A 20,658-nucleotide genomic window follows, 5' to 3' on the forward strand; every position below is an offset into this window, starting at 1 on the left:
GTAGGTATCTACAACACGTGACCAAACAAACACTCTCTTATCTAGACCCCGCCCTCCCAGGATTCATGTAAGGATTGAGGCAGTGACTGAGCAGTGCCCAGCCACAGGCAGCCCTCAGGAAGCATCAGCCCTCATTCTCATGACTCCTGTTAGTAATGGTTTCACCTCGTCCTCTGATCTACAATGGTGATGTAATGAAGCAATACTCTCTGTCCACAGGGAACGGACAGTGGTGTCTGGGAGTTCAGGCAGGTGCATGCTAACAGATCCCACCAATCCAAGCTGAGGTGGGCCCCTGGCCACCAGCCTCACTCTGGCTGTTTTCTACCCGAGTCTCGTGGAGTTCCTGTTGTCTGAATAGCTGAGTGTTGTCTGCAAACGCAAGAAGAGGATGTGGCGCTTTTGCAAGGGGCCCCCATCTAAAATAGTCTCTGTGAGCAGGCTCAGAGCCACCTAACTATTTCTTCCATCTTCCACCATGGAGTCTGGAGAGCTGCTAGGGTAGAGTGGTCACCTGGCTCACCCCATCCTTCCCTGGAATGTTGGGAGAAGGCCTGACAGCACCCACCCAAGTGTTGACTGAGCCCCTTCCCTCTGCTGGAGTTGGTGCTGCCGCAGTACAAGAGCCCGGCATGACCCCTTGTCTTAATAGGGCTTTATTTTCTGTTATCTTACAATTTATTTTGTTTTCAGACACAGGTCTCACTCTATTGCCCAGGCTGGAGTGCAGTAGCTATTCATAGGTGTGATCATAGCACCCTACAGGCTTGAACTCCTAGGCTCAAGTGATTCTCTTGCTTCAGCTTCCTGAGATGCTAGGCTGTTCCACAGCCTCTGTTCCCAAGTTTTCTCACAATTGGCACAATTCCTAGGCTGGCCAAGTCACATATTCTACCCCATTCCTGCAGTCATTGGCCTGGGGATAGACGTGTGACTCAAACTGAGCTAATTAGACTCTGCCATGGGGCTCTCTTTGAAACAATGAGGAAAGAGATCCTCTTTGTCCATTGGGGTTGTTAAGCAGGCAGGTGACAGGCCCAGGACTGCTGGTGCCCAGCTTCACCCTTTGCTACCTTGTAGAGAAAGATGACCTGAGAAGGGAACCAACATAGAGGACCAATGGCCTTGTTCCAGAGCCTGGGTTAGCTGCATTTGGACCTAATTGTATACCTGGTTTACTAATTATGATCTTCAAAAAATGCCCTTCTTGCTGTAAGCAAAAGCAGAGCTAGGTTTCTGAGAGTGAAATCAAGTTTCCTAACCAGAACAGGAGGATGGCCCTGTTGGGGCGTGTCAGGGAAGCATTCTCCATAGAAGTGACAGTGAAACTAAGAAGCAAAAGATGACTGGGACCAGCCACGTGGAGAGGAGGGGAGGGAACATTCTAGACAGCAGGAGCAGCTCATGAGAAGGTTCCAAGTCAGCAAGAACTGGGCTTTGGGAATCCGTTTGCTTCATTACCTTGTGTGTGTTCTACTATAGTTATAAACATCTTTGATGGATAGCCTTTATTAAGTAAGTTCTGTGACCCTGATTTACCATAATGTCCATTTGCAAAGTACTTTGTTGTTTGCAAATCTTTTGTCATTGGATATGTCATAATTTATTAAATATATTTGTGTTCTCACAAACCCCTGACTGCACCTAGTATCCATGCAGTCTAGTTTTCTACTTTTCAACCAGGATTTTGGATTTAAAATATCGGCTCTTCTCAGCTCAGAAGCCTAGAAGGGTTGGGGGCAGCATTGAGAGTGTTTTGGGGTTGGGCCTGGGACCAGGGGCCAGTTTTGCCTGGTAAGGCATCTGCCAAGAGGGCTGAACAGGGCCACCCTGGATCAGAGCATCCATTCATCAGGTGGAAGAGGGAAATGAATTTGTCAATCTTTGGATTTGCCTTTGACCTCTAGAGGGCTGCAACTGATGAAATGATGATGGGAAATTTGGCTGCCATCTATGACCAGCTCCTTTTTTTTTTTTTAAAGAGGGAGTCTCGCTCTGTCACCCAGGCTGGAGTGCAGTGGCGCGATCTTGGCTCCCTGCAACCTCTGCCTCCCAGGTTCAAGTGATTCTCGTGCCTCAGCCTCCTGAGTAGCTGGGACTACCAGCGCGCACCACCACGCCTGGCTATTTTTTGTATTTTTAGTAGAGATGGGGTTTCACCATGTTGGCCAGGCTGGTCTCGAACTCCTGAACTCAGGTGATCTACCCGCCTCGGCCTCCCAAAGTGCTGGGATTACAGGTGTGAGCCACCACACCCGGCCTGACTAGCTCTTAGTTGTGGAATCGGTGACCCTTTAGACTGTCCAGGGAGATGGGAATAAGAATCTCTCACAACATTAACAGTTTTTTCCTCCTCCCTGCACCTCCCCCAAATCCTGTCCCCATCACTAGGTTATTTAATTTACTTATTTTGGGGGAAACAGGAGGGAAAACTAGCCCAGGTGGTGCGTGCTACTTCTTTGTATTCCATCTTGGACCAACAACAGGAAGCAGGCAGCAGAATTGCCCCACATTGGAACATCACTTGCGTTACTAATTTGTTGTTATTTACTACTTGTATTATAGGATTTAACTTTGACTTCCCAGCTAAGTTGTGAACTCTTTGGAGGGAAGCACCAATTGTGCCCACTTTTGTAGGGCCCACAGCACCCGAAATAGTGCTTTGACTTAGCAGATCCTTTGATTCTTAAATGACTTTTTTTTTCCTTTTTTTTTTTTTTTTAGCCAGGGTCTTCCTCTGTCACTCAGGCTGGAGTGCAGTGGTGCAATCATGACTGCCTGAAACCTCTGCCTCCAGGGCTCAAGTGATTCTCCCTCATCAGCCTCTCAAGTAACTGGGACTACAGGCAGGTGCCGCCGTGCCTGGCTAATTTTTGTATTTTTAGTAGAGACGGAGTTTCACACATTGCCCAGGCTGGTCTCGAACCCCTGGGCTCAAGTCATCCACCCACCTCAGCCTCCCAAAGTGCTGTGATTACAGCCGTGAGCCACTGTGCCCAACCACGACTTTTTTTTTTTTTTTTTTTGAGACGGAGTCTCGCTCTGACGCCACCAGGCTGGAGTACAGTGGCATGATCTCGGCTCACTGCAACCTCCGTGTCCTGGGTTCAAGAGATTCTCCTGCCTCAGCCTCCCAAGTAGCTGGGACTACAGGCGTGTGCCACCATGCCCACCTAATTTTTGTATTTTTAGTAGAGATGGGGTTTCACCATGTTGGCCAGGATGGTCTCGATCTCTTGACCTCGTGATCCACCTGCCTCGGCCTCCCAAAGTGCTGGGATTACAGGCGTGAGCCACCGTGCCCGGCCACGACTTTTAATGAACTCATTTCCACACTAGAAAAGTTCCACAGCTGAGCCCCAGGGTGCCCTTCTGGGTGTCAAATAAGCAGGGCAGGCAGGGTGTGCTGTGTCCCTGAGGGAGTTGGGCCCAGGCCAGCATGGAGGCTCTAGGCCTCAGGGGACATTTAGGCCTGAGTAGGGCCAACCCCAGCCCGGGACAGGTGGCTCTCGCTGGCAGGGTGACTGAGTCCCACATGCAGGGCTGGGGTGGAGAATGAATCCTCCGTCTTGGCATAGACCTTGGGCCAGCAGAGGGCTTTCATGCCAGAGTGGACTCATTCCCCAGCTGGAGCCTCTGGGCTGGCAGGAGGTGCTATGAGGCCACTCCCAGGCCCTGGTGTGGGGTCTCCAATTAAGAAGGGGGTGCGGGCAGGGTGCAGTGGTTCACACCTGTAATCCCAGCACTTTGGGAGGCCAAGGTGGGTGGATCATGAGGTCAGAAGATCGAGACCAGCCTGGCCAACATGGCGAAACCCCGTTTCTACTAAAAATACAAAAATTAGCTGGGCATGGTGGCATGTGCCTGTAATCCCAGCTACTCAGGAGGCTGAGGCAGGAGAATTGCTTGAACCCGGGAGGCAGAGGTTGCAGTGAGTCGAGATCGCGCCACTGCTCTCCAGCCTGGCGACAAAGCGAGACTCGGTCTCAAAAACAAAAAACAAAACAAAAAAAAGGGGGTGCTGCATCTCTGGTTTGGGGGAGGTCAGGACAGGCTCCCAGCCAGCAGAGCTCGTTGAGTCCTGGTGACAGTGAGTTCTAGGCCCTGGTGTGGAGCCTCTGGCCCACAGGGGATGCTGGGTCCGGGATGATGCTAGGGTGGGGTGGGCGTCAGTTCCACGTCCTGGGGTGGAAAATCTGACCCAGGAGGGTTCTCTGTGTCTCTGGTGAGGGGGCAGGCCAGGCTCTTGGGCAACCGAGGACCCTGGGTTGGAGCTGTCAGTCCCAGGTCTGGAGCTGGTAACTCTGGTCCCACAGCAGAGGAATGCGGAGTCCCAGGCGGGGTCGGCCCCACACCCCAGGCCCCAGGCCCCGGCGTGGGGACTCCGGCTCGGCAGGGGGCGCTGCGTCTCGCGCGTCGCGCGGGAGGCTCGAGCGGCTCCGGGCCCACAGGGGGCGCTGTGGCGGCGCGGCGGGCGCCCGGCAGGTGGCGCTGTGGCCGTGGCCGCGGCCGAGGCCCGGCGGGCGGGCGGGCGGCGTCGCTGCGCTGCGGCCGGCTCGCGGGCCGGGGGAGCGGCGGCGGGCGCGCGGGAGGCGGAGCGGCGGCGGCGGGCGCGGCGGGAGCGGCTGGGCCCGGGCGGGCTGGAGCGCGGTCGCCGAGCGCAGGGCCGCGGCCGCGCGGAGCCCGCCATGCCGGCGCGGGTCTGAGGCGTGGCGAGCCAGGGCCGAGGCGAGCGGCGGGCGCGCCGCCCCTGTCGCCCCGCGGCGGCCCGGCCCGGGCCCGATGAGCGGCGGCCTCGGCCTCCGGCGCAGCCCGGAAATGTCCGGCAAGATCGAGAAAGCAGGTGAGGCGCGGGCGTGGGGCGGCTCCCTCCGGCCGGGCCCGGCCCTGGGGCTCCGCCGCTCCCCGGGCCGAGCGTGGGTCGCCCGGGATGTGCGGCCCTGCGTGCGCCGGGGCGGGGTGAAGCCACCGAGGCCTCGCCGGGGCGCCTGGCAGCTTCTCCTCCAGGCCCATTGCCTGCCGGGCGCGGGGGGAAGCGGCCGCTGCGGGGGCGCCAGGGGCCGGGCCGGGCGGGGCCCCTGCAACCCGGGGCCGGGCGCGCTAGCCGCTCCGCGGTCCCCGGGAACTTCCGAAAATGGCTCGAGCCCCAGGCAGGGGAAGAACAGCCCGGGCCGCGTGCTGCTGCGGCTGCAGCGCTCGGTGCCCGGCCTGGGCTCGGCGCTAGGAAGGTGAACCCAGCTGAGCTGTAAAATGTGTCATTTCTAACGAGCTTCGAGTTTAACGAGAAGCGTCCACTTCGGTTGCTTCAAAGGAAGCAGGCTGGATGAGTGGGGGTATTTTGAGGAGGTAGTCAAGTTTCCCCTCCCCACCCCGATCAAGCTCAGCTCTGCAAGGAGGGCAGGTGGGGGACCGGTGGGTTGGAGTAGATGGTAAATCTTGATGCAGACCTCGTCTCTTTGTGTGTTCCTAGAAATCTGGGGGAGTTACCTTCCGAGTCCCTGGGTTTGCCTGTCCTGGAAATAGAGTCTCCAAAGATTCAATGACTGTCGAGCCTGTGGGGCCCCAGGCTTTATTAGCCTGCAGCACCTTGCAGGGCAAATGCGAATTCTTGGGTCTAAGGTGAAGTGGGCGGGTGCTCCTGGGCTCCTGTACTGGGAGCATGCCCTGTGGTCATAACCCAGGTACCAGGTTAGCTTGGCGGCTGAATGAGGGAAAGCAGATTTTTAGGGAGCTGCAAAGGAGGTCTGTGGCTTTGATTGTGGAAGTTGCTTATGTTTCCTGGGTTGAATCTGGGATACTTCTGTGGGGTGCACCCCTGCAGCGGACCCACAAGGCAATATGACTTTTGCAGGCTGTGGTTGAAGCACAGAAGGACATTTTTGTAGGCTTTATTGAGGGTTTACTATATATCTAACTCTTAGCACCTAAAATGCATTCCTTCTTAAATTTTTGAAGCTAGTCAGTGGGAAAGAATATGGTCCCAGTTTTACAGGCTCAGAGAGGTTCAGTGAGTTCCGGCTGTCCAGGCAGCAAGAGGGCGGCAGGCCCCTAGTATATTCATTCCTGGCCCTCTGACCAGAAGCCAGGGTGCTTTTCTCAGGGGCAGGGCGCTTGGGTTCAGGTGCCATTTCTTGAGTATTTTTCTCACTGAATTTGAGCCCCCACAGCCTTGCCGAGTGACCATGAGTCGCCATCCTGTACACCTGCTGCTCCAGAAATAACTTGGGTTCATCTGTGCAGCATTTCTCAGGAACTTCTTGTATAGTGTCTTGTCAGAACGGTACTGTTGGGAAACTTGGATAATTTATTTTAAAAAGAACATTCACTGAGTTCTTTTATAAGAACCTTATAATATATAAGATTATATTATATCTTATATCTTTATATCTAATATAAGATTATATTATGTTTTATATCTTTATAATATAAGAATATTGTATGTTCATTGTCAAAACTTGGAAATCACAGAAAAGTAAAATGAACCGGATTGGAAATCATCTGTCAGCCAGGTACAGTGGCTCACGCCTGTAATCCCTGCATTTTGGAAGGCCAAGGCAGGAGGATCACTTGAGCCCAGGAGTTTGAAACAAGCCTGGGCAAAATGGCGAGACCTCATTGCTACTTTAAAATATATATATATACACGTATATATATATACGTGTATATATATGTATATATATACACGTATATCTATACGTATATATGTATATATATACGTATATATGTATATATACGTATATATGTATATATATACGTATATATGTATATATATACGTATATATATACATATATACGTGTATATGTATACATATATACGTATATATATATATACATATATATATATTTTGAGACGGAGTCTTGCTCTGTCGCCCAGGCTGGAGTGCAGTGGTGCGATCTCGGCTCACTGCAAGCTCCGCCTCCTGGGTTCACGCCATTCTCCTGCCTCAGCCTCCCGAGTAGCTGGGACTGCAGGCGCCTGCCACCACGCCTGGCTAATTTTTTTGTATTTTTAGTAGAGACAGGGTTTCACCTTGTTAGCCAATATGGTCTCGATCTCCTGACCTCGTGATCCGCCCACCTCGGCCTCCCAAAGTGTTGGGATTACATGCGTGAGCCACCGCGCTGGGCCTCTTTTTTTTAAAAAAGGAAAAAGTTGCCTGTCATCCCATGAGCTGCTTTCCACAGCCCAAACCGCTGGGAATGAAATGACTCTTCATTTGAGTTCTCTGCTATTTGGGAGAAAGACCTGAGGCCAGTTCATTTCAGCATAGTTTGTCCTTGGGCCTTTTCTGGGCACCGCCTTCTGCTAGGGGGTTGTAGATGAAAGTGCCTGCTCCCAGAGAAGCTTGTCTGACCTAGCACAGTTTCTAAGCTACCCAAGCTGCCAGACCGAGCGACCGTGCTGCCATGGACACAGGTGAGAGAGGGGTGTCATGAGTGCGGGAATGAGGAAGACACTGGAGGGGACAGTGTTTGTGCTAGGCTCTGAAGAGAGGGCTGAGATATATACCTGGTGGAGACAGGGAGAAAGAGGAGAGAGGGGAAGGGGCTGACCAGGAGCTGCGGAAAGTGTGGGAGGAAGATGCATTTTGTGAGAAGCAGAAAAAGTAAGAGTTCTGAGATTGGCAAGACCAGGGTCAGGACCTCGCCTGCAGATTGGGGATTGCAGATGTGGAGCTGGCTGAAAGTCCAGCCTCCTTGCAGAAGGTCTTTTGCTGCAGTTCATAGGAATCATAGTGAAAGATTACAACTGCCAAGGAAGACTGGGGCGCTCCTGGAGTGAGGATGACCTTTCCTGGTGGTCTCTGCTGGTTATTCTCAGTGAACTTCCCTTTGCATTTAGACGACATTTTGTTAGATTTCTGTTGGAGTTTTTTTAATGGACTTCCCACTATTCAGTCCCCAGAGGAGTATTTGATTCAGAGGAGAGGCCCTTAGGTGAAGTGGCGGCAGAGCCTGACACCAGGCAAACAATTGTTGTGATTGGAGTTTTGCTGTTTTGTTATCTCAAAGCAACAGAAACGTTGCTTAAATATGTTCATAATCTCCTCTCCCTGAAAGTAGAAGAACCAGCGTTTTTAGTTCTCAGTGCTTAAGGCATCCAGGGTTTTTTGGATAAACAGGAAACCCCTTCACATCCCGCATAGTGTGCCGCTCTGGCCTGTTCCTCATCCCGCCCCCTTGCATTGCCTGATACCTCCTTGGTGTGCAGGACTCTCCTTAACCCCTGGGGGAGATCTTTTGAGTCATTGCTGCTCTTTGGGACATTTTCTTTCTCATGCAGCAGTGCCTGGCTGGGGCAGGGCCTTGAGGGGTTCATCCATACCTATGTATATCCTCAGAGAATACACAAGGTCATAGGCCTCACATTTGGGGGTCCCAAGTGCCATGGGGAATCAAGACAGTCTGGGCCAGAGGGTGGCACAGGGACAACTTGCTGGGCTGGTGGGGGCCTGTCAAGTGAGGCCTGGTGGAGAAAGGTTGAATTTGGAGGGCCAGGAACAAGCTGGGATGCAGGGGAGGCTTTCTAAACTCTACCGTGCTTCTAGAGATGACGAGGAGGTAGGGAGTAGAAGAGAGCCGGACAGATTAGGGAGCTCCCAGGGTGAGCTTGTGGGCAGGCCTGCAGAGGAGAAGAGGCTCTTCCCTAGGAGCTCAGAGGGACTTGTTCTGGAAGACTGATGGGACATGTATGCAGCTGTTTAGAGGCTGCTTTGGAGAACAAATGAACATGGTTCTGGTTGTGCAAGCAGTTACTGTGGTTCTTTTTGCTCATATATCTTCCAATAAAGACATTGAGCGAGGAGAGTTGATACCCTCATGTTTTTGGAGCTTAAGCGCAGACTGGCAGCTGCGGGCTGGATTCAGTCCACAGATATGTTGGGTTGGATCCGCACATGTTCTTGAGGAAAAAAACAAAAGAATCGATGGTCAATATGGAAAAATCAGGAAGTCACTCAAAAATCTCAAAAGCCTGGTTCCTGATTCCCTTGAAAAATGAGAATCTCTGGTAACTCTGAGCGCTTGTTCCTGCCTACAAGGCAGCTACGGGCGGGAGTCAGGTGGCGGCCACTCCCACAGAGCCCCTCACCACTCCCACAGCCAGCCACACCTCCGACGGCCCACTTGGACTTTTGACATTTGCGTTTGCATCCCCTCCTCGGAGAAATGATTCACGTTTGTTTGTTTTTGTCTGGACTTTGAAACCTTTGCCCCATCCCTTCATTGACTCATTACTCCATCCCTCATTCATCAGGGATTGAGCACCGGCTCCATCAGGCTCCGTACAAGGCTCCGGGGACTCAGTGGTGAACTCAGCAGATGTAGTGCTGCCTGCCCTGAATACAGGCATCCTCTGTGTGTCACAGGGTGAGCAGGAAGGTGGCAAGAGATCAGACTTGTAGTGGGGAGGGATGGTCAGGAAGCTCCTGTGCTCCTGTGACAAAATGGGACTTAAGGTGAGAGGCGGAGGATGGGTCCACTTAGCTGGGCACAGGCAGTGGGGTAGGGGACCAGTCTCCTGGGGTGGGAGCAGACCAAGGCCTCCTCAGCTGAAGGGAAGAAGGTCCTTGGACTGCATGCGTCAGTTTCAGTCACTCATTCCTTTCTTCCTTCCTTCAGTGGCTTCACTCATCGCCTGCCTCACGGAGCAACCTCCTGAGGGCCTGGAGTTGTTCTTGTTCTTGGGACACAGCAAAGATCCCGGCCTCCTGGGCCATACCTTCTAACTGGGCTGGCCATAAGTTAAGCAGTTTTGTATGTATGTTTTTAAAGTCCCTTTCCTTCCTCTCTGTGCTCCCAGCGGACCACAGGCTGGCTGGGAGTTTCATCATTTACCAGACCCTCCTGCCAGCGCTGTAGCTCCCGTCACCTTGGAGCAGTTCACTGGGCCTGCTAAAGTGGCCACAGGCTTGCCCAGCACGCTGCCTGAAGACGGAATAAATAGGTGTCTCACGCTCAGTGTGCTACGGTTTCAAATGTGTGAAGATGCTTTTATTGTAAATAGAAAAGAAATTTATAGTGACTGCATTCATGGTCACATTTTTGTCATGATATATTTTCTCAGAACAGATACTAAGAGTACAGGCCCTATGATGTAGGGCTACTCATTTTTGTGGCCTGAGAAAGAGGTCCTCTTAGATTGGCAGTCATTGTATTTCGATCAATTTTAAACTCCTCAAATTTGTACTTCCTTTTTCCCCCATAGTTAGGAATTTTTGTCGTCAAAGTATACTCAGTCAAGCAATGAGACATTTTGATGGCATCTGCTCTGCCTCCTTTCGCTCACCCGTTTTAACACTTACTGAGTGCCTCCTCGTTGGCAAACACCAAGTGATGCCTCGTGGCAGGGAGCCAGCAGGAACCTGTCCCTGGAGGCCACAGTCCAGGGGTAGAATCAGAACGATCTTGAACATCTCTGCAATTTCCTGTGGTTTTCAGAATGCATTTATAGACTACCTCATTTCATTTCATCCTCATAACAGCCCAGGGGGTGAGGGCAGGGCGGAGTATCCCTCTTTTGCCCCTCAGGGCAGCTAAGGCCCAGGGAAATTTGGTTGCTTGCCCAAGGTCATGCCCTGGAGAAGTGGAATGGGGAACCGGCCCCCTTTCTTGCCTTTATAGAGCACTGGTTAGAGCCTCCCTGGTTGCTGGGGACACAGCTTTCCGTCTTAATTCTTCAGGCTTCTCAATCTCTTTTCTGATCTTTGAAAAAAAAGATCTACCAGTGAAATTAAGGGAGGCTCACTACAGTCTTTAGACTGCGTCTGATACTCGTAATACTAATCACATTAACAGTGCTGTAGAGAGATAAGAAATAGCACTAATGCCAGCTAAGTGTGTTTTTAGAAAAATCAACCACAGCAACCCCAAATGTTTCCTGGTCTCCAGAGCAGCTGTTGGCAGAGGCGGTTTGAATGGGATTCCTTGTAGCCAAGAGACCTTATAGGAGGTCTGTAGAGATGAGTCATGTGTGAGCTTGCAGAAAAATGTCTCCCAAAGTAGCCCGGATTGGAGATTGCCTTGAGTGCCAGGCTGGGTCTTACCTCAGGCCAGCTGAGCGTGTTCCCCGTGGCCAGGATAAGATGACGCTCTGGAAAGAGGAGAGGCCTGACAACCCACCGCCTGCCCTACCCCGCGGCCGCCTCGCCGCCAGGACAGGTGTTCCTCTGACCCGTCACCCGTCTTGCCCCAAAGGCTGTTTTATGAGTAAATAAATAAAACCCACCGTTTGTGAATTATTAAGGGATCTGTCATCCAGCAGGCCAGTCATCTTAGTTTCTGGTCATCTGTTTGAGAACATCTTAATGTGTCCTTGGGTGATTCTTACCCTTTCCTGGGGCTTATTTTCCCCATCAGTGCCAGGAAGGAGTGGGACTCAAAAGGAGCGCTCCTCTGTTTGTGTTTTTAAGCTGTAGCCACTGCCCCCGCCAACCCCGCTCCCCGCCCCCCGCCCCGGCTTTTTTAAATTTTAAGTTCTGGAATGCATGTGCTGAACGTTCAGGTTTGTTACATAGGTATACATGTGCCGTGGCGGTTTGCTGCACCTATCAACCCGTCATCTAGGTTTGAAGCCCCGCATGCGTGACTGCAGGCCCTTTTTTATACATAAGAAGGCCATTAGGTAACCACTAATGGGGAAGCCTCTTTGAATGCAGTCCTTCCTGCTTAGCTGTGGCCGAGGCTCCTCCTTGGACCCTCCACCCCAAACACAATGTGAAAACCCACTTCCTCGATGCTCTCACAGCTGCCTCTACCAAAATCAACTTCCTCTGGGCTCTTTGTGCCTTCTCTTCCTCTAACATATAGTAAATTCCATGGAAATGCCCCAGATCAATGCTTGAGTAGAATGATGTTTCACTCATTCAAAATCAAAGCCCCAGTTTCCTTTCTGCAAGTTAAAAAATCAACAAGTGAAATGTTAAACAGATGATTAGCTCCATGAGGGACTGTGTCTACCACTGCGGTGCCATTACGGTGCCTTGAACGCAATAGGTGCTCAGTAAATACTTACTAAAAGAATGAGTGAATTTAGTTAATATTATCATAGAATGAATTTTAGTTTCTGGTTCCAAGTCTCAAATTATCTTTAGACGTAGCTTATTGTGGTTTCAAATTGCCAGTTAGGATGTTTCTTGGTACATTAGTAGGACCAATATCTGATCAGTGGTGTGCAGTTAGTTGGGGGTTCTGTGTTTTCCTGTAGTCCTCTGAACACTAATGATGAGGTTAGGATCAAATTCCCAGAACACCGTTGGGAGAACGCCAGGACACCGTGAAGGCTGAGCCGCCACTCGGTTCTGATGCCGCATCCATTGGTCAGTGCACGTTCTTTGAGCTTCCACTTGAGTGCACGTTCTTTGAGCTTCCACTTGAGTGCATGTTCTTTGAGCTTCCACTTGTAGTGACTGCCTGGTTCTTTGGGATGTGCAGGAGCAAAGCGCTCTTAGGCAATGCTCGTTCTGCCCTGTGTTTACAAACCAAGGCCTGTGCCAGCTCTACTCAGCCTGACACCCATAATGAGCACCATCCCAGGAATCCCTGTCCCTACTTGTTATTTTTTTTTTTTTTTCAGTTGGCCTTTGAATGTGATTTAGGACTGGCTTCCTGCAGCATTACTCTCTTTTCCCAGGATGACTGTGCGGCATGTGCTGTCTAGGGCTGGGGTGCAGGCTGTTGGTGTGCCTCTGGCACCCCCTTCCTTCTTTGTCAAGAGGCATGGGCAGTCTTTTCTTGCTACTTCCCCCTCCTCTGTGAGCTAAGGTACAGGGGGGAGGTTCATCTGAATTTATTAGAAATCTGCTGTCTGCTGGTCACAATTCCTTTCTCCCACTTTCTTCTCCCAGGCTGTAGTTTGAAAGACAGGTGACAATTCTCTGAACCCAAGTCCCACCCTGCAGTCTGGACTGCTGCTTCCCGGAACACCACGACTCCTGTAACAGCTTAGACTTCTGTCCCCATAGTCCCTTAGCAGCAGCTTTCTCTTTGCTTTTCACTGGCTTGCCCAAACCACACAGTGACTTTACTGCATATTAAGTTTTGTGATCAGGCGATTCTGCAGTGCTTTTAAAGCGTAGAAATGGAGCACTGAGCACAGGATGCTGTGTGGTTTTCCCAGGGCTGGGTTCAGAGGGGCGGATTTCAGGCATTTGCTCTATAGCTTTTAAAATTTGTGCCACTGATGTGGACCTGACAGATGCGATTCCCAGCCACACACTGTATTGTTAAAAACGGAGCAGGAGTGTGACACTGACAGTAACTGAGAGAAGGAAGGACATGGAATGAGAAGAGAGGACAGCTGACATCCAGTGGAATGTGACCGTGTTAAATAGCCACTTAGCTGACCCCAAACGAGCAAACAAACAAAACCCCTGGTTGGAAACAGTGGTTGTATTTATTTGCTGGTTATCACATGCGCCCATCCTCCTTCAAGTGATGGTTCTGAATAAATAGATGGATGATTGTTCATGAGTCATGGAATTGGCTACTCTCAACCCCTCCTTTCAATAATAAATACAAATAATAGTAGTAGCTGATGTTCATTAGGCACTTACCACGTGCTGTACCAGGCTCGCTTCTGTATATTTTACACTTGTGGTTGCATTTAATCCTTACAATAGGAGAAAGGTACTGTTAACTGTTCTCATCCTACAGACGAGGAGACTAAGACACAGAGCTTTTCTTTGAGACCTGAAAGAGTTAACATTTGCACATAGTCATATACTGAGTTGGGGCAAAGTTAGGACTAAAGCCCATCTGACTATTCCCCATGCATCTATATTTTTATTGATTCTGATATTATTCTCTTGGCTGTGTGACTTGGGTGAAAATGAGCCTTCGTGTTTCCAGGGACCCCTCTGCCACAGAGGCAGCTGCTGCACTAACAGGACACCCCATCATCCTGAGGGTTCCTTCAGAAGACAGCTCTCCTCCTGACTGTCCTGCTGGAGCTCACAGGGGGCTGCGGAAGCCTTGCTTCTGGCTGGGTGACCGTGGGCAAATTGCTTAATCTCCTGAGCCTCAGGTGCCTTTGTTGTAATTTGGTAGGGTGGATAAACCCACCCCAGAGCCCTTTCTAATGCTGGTTCTTCTTCTTCTTTTTTTTTTTTTTTTTTGAGATGGAGTCTCACTCTGCTGTTGCCCAGGCTGGAGTGCAGTGGGGTGATCTCGGCTCACTGCAACCTCCCCCTCCCAGGTTCAAGCAATTCTTCTGCCTCAGCCTCCCAAGTAGCTGGGATGACAGGCGCCTGCCACCACGCCCGGCTAATTTTTGTATTTTTAGTAGAGATGGGGTTTCACCATGTTGACCAGGCTGGTCTCTTTGGCCAGGCTGGTCTTGAACTCCTGACCTTGTGATCCGCCGCCTCAGCCTCCCAAAGTGCTGGGATTACAGGCGTGAGCCACCTCCCAGCCCTAAGGCTGGTTCTTTGGGAGTCTAGACTGTAGTATGTGGGGTGGACTTATTGAGGCTTGTTTTGTTGATGATTTTTAATGGCAGTAAATGTTGGACAGCACTTAACTAATCATCAAAATAGCTTTTGAAACATTTTTGTACACATTAGTTTCTTTGTTGTTTTGGGCTTTGTTAATTTGTTTCTTTTTTTTTTTTTTTTTGAGAGGGAGTCTCGCTCTGTTGCCTAGGCTGGAGTGCAGTGATGCAGTCTTGGCTCACTGCAAGCTCCACCTCCCGGGTTCACGCCATTCTCCTGCCTCAGCCTCCTGAGTAGCTGGGACTACAGGTGCCCACCACTTCGCCTGGCTAATTTTTTGTATTTTTAGTAGAAACGGGGTTTCACCATGTTAGCCAGGATGGTCTCGATCTCCTGACCTCGTGATCTGCCCGCCTCGGCCTCCCAAAGTGCTGGGATTACAGGCGTGAGCCACTGCGCCCAGCCAATTTGTTTCTTATCATAAGTATGCAGTTGCCCAAGATTTTTCCCAGATGAGGATGATGGCAGCTCACATTTATTATTTCCTGTGTGCCGGGAACGATGCTAGGAGCTTTACCTTCAGATGTGTGTGTGTGATTTAATTAATTCTGTTCTTATAAAGAGTCAGCAATGGCAGGTATTGTGCCCATTTGACAGTTGAGGAAAGGGAGGCAGCAAGAGGGAAGTGACTCGCCAGGGGTGGGTTGTGTATTGCTGAGAACTGGAGTTTCACTTCTCTCCCCTTCCTGGGGTCTAGGGCTGACTTGCCGGCACCACCACTGCCTTGGGTTGGAATGTACTCTGGGGTTCCCCCGGGGCTTTCCAGCCTCTCTGTAGGACTGTTAAGGTGGCACCACATTTGCCTACAGATTTATGAAGAAGCCCCTGGTTTCTCCATTATTGAAGTGGCTTAAAAAGTACATTTGCTGAAAATATTGCATGAGAATCTGCTTTGGAGAAACCTTTCACAGATGGCACAACGGTAGGAAGTGGCCCTTACGAGTTAAAGTAGTTCCACCCACCCACCCACCCAACACTGGCTGTCACTGAGTGTCAAGCAGCCTGCCAGGGGAGGAGAGGGTACTGAGAGGGCTGAGGCGTCAGTGCCCTTGGGGAACTGACAGTCAGCCACCACCTGCGTTGTGTACAGGAGACTTTTGATCTTGGCTCTCACACCCTCATCCGTGTTAGAGGCAGCATGAGCCTGAGCTGAGAGGTGGGAGACCTGCTTCATGGCCCCTGGGCCTGCACTGATGCACTGGATCAGTGCCCCTCCCCAACCCTGTCTTTCCATCTGTGCAGTGAGCCAGTACAGAACAGTGTCTGAGAGCATGTGCTTCAGGTCCTCTAGCTGTGGCTTTAGATACCAGCCCTCCTGTGTCATTGTTGTGGGATCTTGGGCGTGTCACTCTGTCTTGTCTCTAACTCTCAGTTTTCCTTATCTGTAAAATGGAGAAAATCCTAACAGTACCTACCTTATGGTATTGAGGGAGAATTAAACGAGATGATGTACATAAAGCATTTAATCAGAGTCTGGACACATAAGAAGTGCTCGATAAACCTTAGCTTTTGTTCTTACTTCAGGTCGCCTTCTACTCTAAAGTGACCATTTCTTTAAAAATGGTAATCTGGTAACTAAAATTCAAACCTCAGCACTCACAGAGAAGGGGAGGTCCCTGACTATTGAGGTATTTCCTTTTAGGCTGGTTTGTTCTTTCTCTTTCTCTCTCTAAGAAAGCTGAAGTCCAGGGAGTAGGTTTTTACAATTAAGTAATAAACTTTTGAAGTGATCACTCGTAGGAAGAGTAGAGGGCAATTCATTTCAGCTACACATATCCCAGTGCATGCAGGCAGACCAGGAGGCCCTGATTTTAATTTGAGTCTGTCTGGAAGGAATGGGCCTGTGCTTGCAGGCTCTGGTATATGTCAGAGCCACAGCAGGGCTGATACACCAACAGGTATATTTTTTGCCCTGTCTCAAAGGACACCTCCCCAGTTTCTCCTTGCGGGGTGACTTTCGGGGATTAATTAAATCATCTTCGTTCAGCTCTGGAGGTGAAATGATCTACAGAGTGCTGCGTTTGTGACAGTTAAAAACCACAAGACATTCAAGGTCCTCGTGTACAAAGTAACTTACAAATTGCATTGAGCACTGCAAGAAGGGGGATTTCATACCCTTTATTTTTCTTTCTTGATTAACTTTCACAGTAAAGATAAATTCAGAAATGCTGTTTTGGTATTCTGAGTCTTCCTTAACCCCTGCTCCACTGGGAATTTCGGGTATGTGAAAGTAAATGTGTGTAGTCTCCTTGCAAATTTGTCAGTGCAGCTAGCATGAAGCACAGTGCTATTTGCAGAGAGACCAAAGCCCAGTCAACCCTTTTCACTTTCTGTAATCATTTGGTCCTGGAGCTACAGAACCTCTCAATTAGCATAACCACACTAATTTGTGCTTCTGCCTCAGCTTGTCAAGAGTGCCTTACAAATATTAATTCTCTGAGCTCATCAGAAGACCAAAGGCATAGATCAAAAGCATGCTTTTCTGCATGATCTGTCCTTGTTTTTTTCTGTTCATGAGGAGCTTTCTCTATTAATTACCCTAAATATGCAAGGTTGTAGAATGAAGCTTTTATATTTGACAAGTGAGAATTGGGCTAGGGACCTGGATTACAGGGACTCGGGCTAGGGACTGCCCGTGCTGCAGGGGTGCGGAGTTCCCTGGCCTCAGCTTGGCAGGAGAAATGCACGTACTGCTGAGGAAATTCTGTAGGCTAAAGTCATGGGGAGCGTGTGAGTCATGATCACCAGAAATGCCTGGACCTGTGGCATCTTTGGGCGATGAAGAGGGAACCAGCTTAGCACTGCCACAGACACACCATGTCCTCTGGGGCAAGCCAGGATTCCTTCCTGGGCCTCTGAACCCCACTCTATAATTTGAGGGCCTTGAACTGGAACAGAGGTTCCTGAGCTTTTTAAGATCATAGGTCTCCCAGGAGTCTGATGGAAACTCTGTGGACCTTGTCCCCAGGGAGAAAGATTCATTGTGTGTGGACATGTTTCTGCCAAGCTGTAAATTCCCACTACTATATGATAAGTGAGAATTCGCAAATACCTGGGGTCTTGGAAAGATCAAATAGAATTTTTGTTGTCTGAAACAATCAGGACTTAGTTCAGTCAGATCTGAGCCCTAGTAACAGTAATTATGCATTCCCAGAATTTGGTAAGGATTTTGTGAAATGGGGCTTGTAAGCTGCTGGGTGGAGTGCCTGCATGGATAAAAGGAGGAACCTTCCCCTTATGGGTGAGGTTTAAAAAAAAATTATGTATAGTAAAATTGATGTTTTGGGGATATACAGTTGTATTTTTTGTTTTTCATTTGTGATGGGGTCACACTGTCACCCAGGCTAGAGTGCAATGGTACCATCGTGGCTCACAGCAGCCTCGACCTCCTGAGCTCAAGGAGTCTTTCGATTTCAGCCTCTTGAGTAGCTGGGACTACAGGTGCATACCACCACACCCTTTTCATTTAAAAAAATTTTTTTTGTAGAGACAGGTCTCCCTATGTTTGCCAGGCTAGTGGGGTATAAAGTTTTGTGCGTTTTAACACGTGTAGATTTGCATAACCACTACCACATTCAGAATACAGGCCAATTCCATCACCCTAGGTGAAAAAGCCTTCTTGCCGCCCCTTTGCAGTCATACCCTTCTCCCACCCTGGCAGCATGGATCTGCTTCCTTTCTTTTTTTTTTCTTGAGATGGAGTCTCGCTCTGTCCCCCCGGCTGGAGTGCAGCAGTGCCGTCTCAGCTCACTGCAACCTCTGCCTCGTGGGCTCAGGTGATTCTCCTGCTTCAGCCTCCCAAGTAGCTGGGATTATAGGCATCCACCACCGCGTCCGGCTAATTTTTGTATTTTTAGGAGAGACGGGTTTCACCACGTTAGCCAGGCTGGTCTCGAATGCGTGGCCTCAAGTGATCTGCCCGCCTCAGCCTCCCAAAGTGGTGAGATTACAGGTGTGAGCCACTGTGCCCGGCCAGCATTGATCTGTTTTTTATCTATACCTATAGATTTGCATTTTCCAGAATACCATGTAAGTACAACCCTAAAGTGTATAATCGGCCTTTTACTCTGTACTGACTTTGAGACTCGTCAAGTTGTCCTTTTTATCACTGGTTCATTCCTTTTTATTGCCGAGTAGTATTCTATTGCATTGACATAATAACTGCTTATCTGCGTGAGAATTTGACCTTGGCTGACTATCTGTCTGTTTGCTAGAAATAGACAAAGATGGCACAGGACCAACAAAAAACAACCCAATTTTGGCCGGGTGCAGTGGCTCACACCTGTAATCCCAGCACTTCGGGAGGCTGAGGCGGGTGAATCACGAGGTCAGGAGATCGAGACCATCCTGGCTAACATGGTGAAACCCCATCTCTACTAAAAAATACAAAAAATTAGCTGGGCGTGGTGGCACGCGCCTGTAGTCCCAGCTACTCGGGAGGCTGAGGCAGGAGAATGGCTTGAACCCGGGAGATGGAGCTTGCAGTGAGCCGAGATCACGCCACTGCACTCCAGCCTGGGTGACAGAGCGAGACTCCGTCTCAAAAAAAAAAAAAAACCCAATTTTTAAATGGGCAAAGGACTTGAATAGGCATTTCTCCAAAGGAGATATACAAATGGCTAATAAACACGTCAAAATATGCTCAACATCACTAATCATTAGGGAAGTGCAAATCAAAACTGCAGACAGAGCTGGGTGCAGTGGTGCGTGCCTGTAGTCCCAGCTACTCAGAAGGCTGAAGTGGGAGGATTGCTTTAGCCTGCAAGGTCAAGACTGCAGTGAGCTCTGATAGCGCTGCTGCACTCTGGCCTGGGTGACAGAGTGAGACCCCGAAAAAGAAAATTAGCTGAGCATGGTGGTGTGCGCCTGTAGTCCCAGCTACTTAGGGACTAAGTAGGGGACTGAAGCAGGGGGATTGCTTGAGCCCAGGAGTTCTGGGCTATAGTGCACCATGCCTACCTGGTGTCTGTACTAAGTTCAGCATCAATATGGTAACCTCTGGGACTACCACGTTGCTTAACAAGGGGTGAACTGGCACAGAGTAGAAGTGGAGCAGGTCAAAACTCCTGTGCTGATCAGCCCTGGGATCACACCTGTGAACAGCCACTGCACTACAGCCTGGGCAAAATAGTGAGACCCCCATCTCATTCATTCATACATACATATATATACGTACATACATACATACATACCTAAGTACATACCTACCTACCACAGGGAGATACCAGCTCACACCCATGAGGATGGCTGTTTTCAAAAACACAGAAAATAGAGCTTGCAGATAGCTGAACAGGTAGCACAGCTGGGGAGGGTGTGGAGGCTCCGTGCCCCTTCTCACAGGCCCTGCCCAGTACAGCTCTTCATCTGTGTCCTTTGTAATATCCTTTATGATAAATGGGTAAGCACAAGGCAGATGGAATTAACAGACTGTGGCTGCTGTTTTTAAACAGGGTTTGCCAATATCTCTGTGTCTCTTGGGAGGATGAGGCCGTCTTTCTGCAACAAGGGAGAACAGAATCACAAGATCTTTAGGGGGGACCTTGACATTTCCTGTGGCAGATTTCAGTATTGCTGGTCAGAACTCATTTCATCCATCAGAGTTGCTATAGGCTTTCTTTCTAAGTTCCTTAATCATCTTTAGCCTTCCTTGGATTTACCAGGCCGTGGATGCTGAAAATAACAATCCTGGTGTTTTAGGACAGGAGTGGACTTTTTTTTTTTCTGAGACGGAATCTTGCTCAGTCGCCCAGGCTGGAGTGCAGTGGCGTGATCTCGGCTCACTGCAAGCTCCGCCTCCCGGGTTCACGCCATTCTTCTGCCTCAGCCTCCCGAGTAGCTGGGACTACAGGCGCCCGCCACCACGCCCGGCTAATTTTTTGTATTTTTAGTAGACACAGGGTTTCACCGTGTTAGCCAGGATGGTCTCAATCTCCTGGCCTCGTGATCCACCTGCCTCGGCCTCCCAAAGTGCTGGGATTACAGGCGTGAGCCACCGTGCCCGGCCGAGTGGACTTTTTTCCCATGAACCCTATGGGCAGTCTGCTACTTCGTATGTGTATATGGCCTTCCTGAAAGCATGTCTGAAAATTGAATATCAAGCCTGTATCTTAACAATACACTGTCAGCCGGACACTCACACAGTCCAATGAGTTACCTGAGTGAGGATGAA

At 50.0% G+C, this 20,658-nt stretch overlaps 1 protein-coding gene across 5 annotated transcripts in view; it reads left to right on the forward strand.

The window, feature by feature from the left end:
* The first annotated feature begins 4,684 nt into the window (after window positions 1-4,684).
* The window catches only part of RAPGEF1 (Rap guanine nucleotide exchange factor 1), a 162,482-nt gene continuing 146,508 nt past the window's right edge, over window positions 4,685-20,658 (forward strand). For all 5 annotated transcript variants that reach the window (XM_034929332.3, XM_034929334.3, XM_034929342.3 and 2 more), the window contains exon 1: window positions 4,685-4,843. In XM_034929332.3, coding sequence (XP_034785223.1) covers window positions 4,783-4,843 — 61 coding nt within the window. In that variant the 5' untranslated portion in view covers window positions 4,685-4,782. The remainder of the gene's footprint in view (window positions 4,844-20,658) is intronic.

This window comes from Pan paniscus, chromosome 11 (assembly GCF_029289425.2).
Source record: "Pan paniscus chromosome 11, NHGRI_mPanPan1-v2.0_pri, whole genome shotgun sequence".
Lineage (NCBI taxonomy): Eukaryota > Metazoa > Chordata > Mammalia > Primates > Hominidae > Pan > Pan paniscus.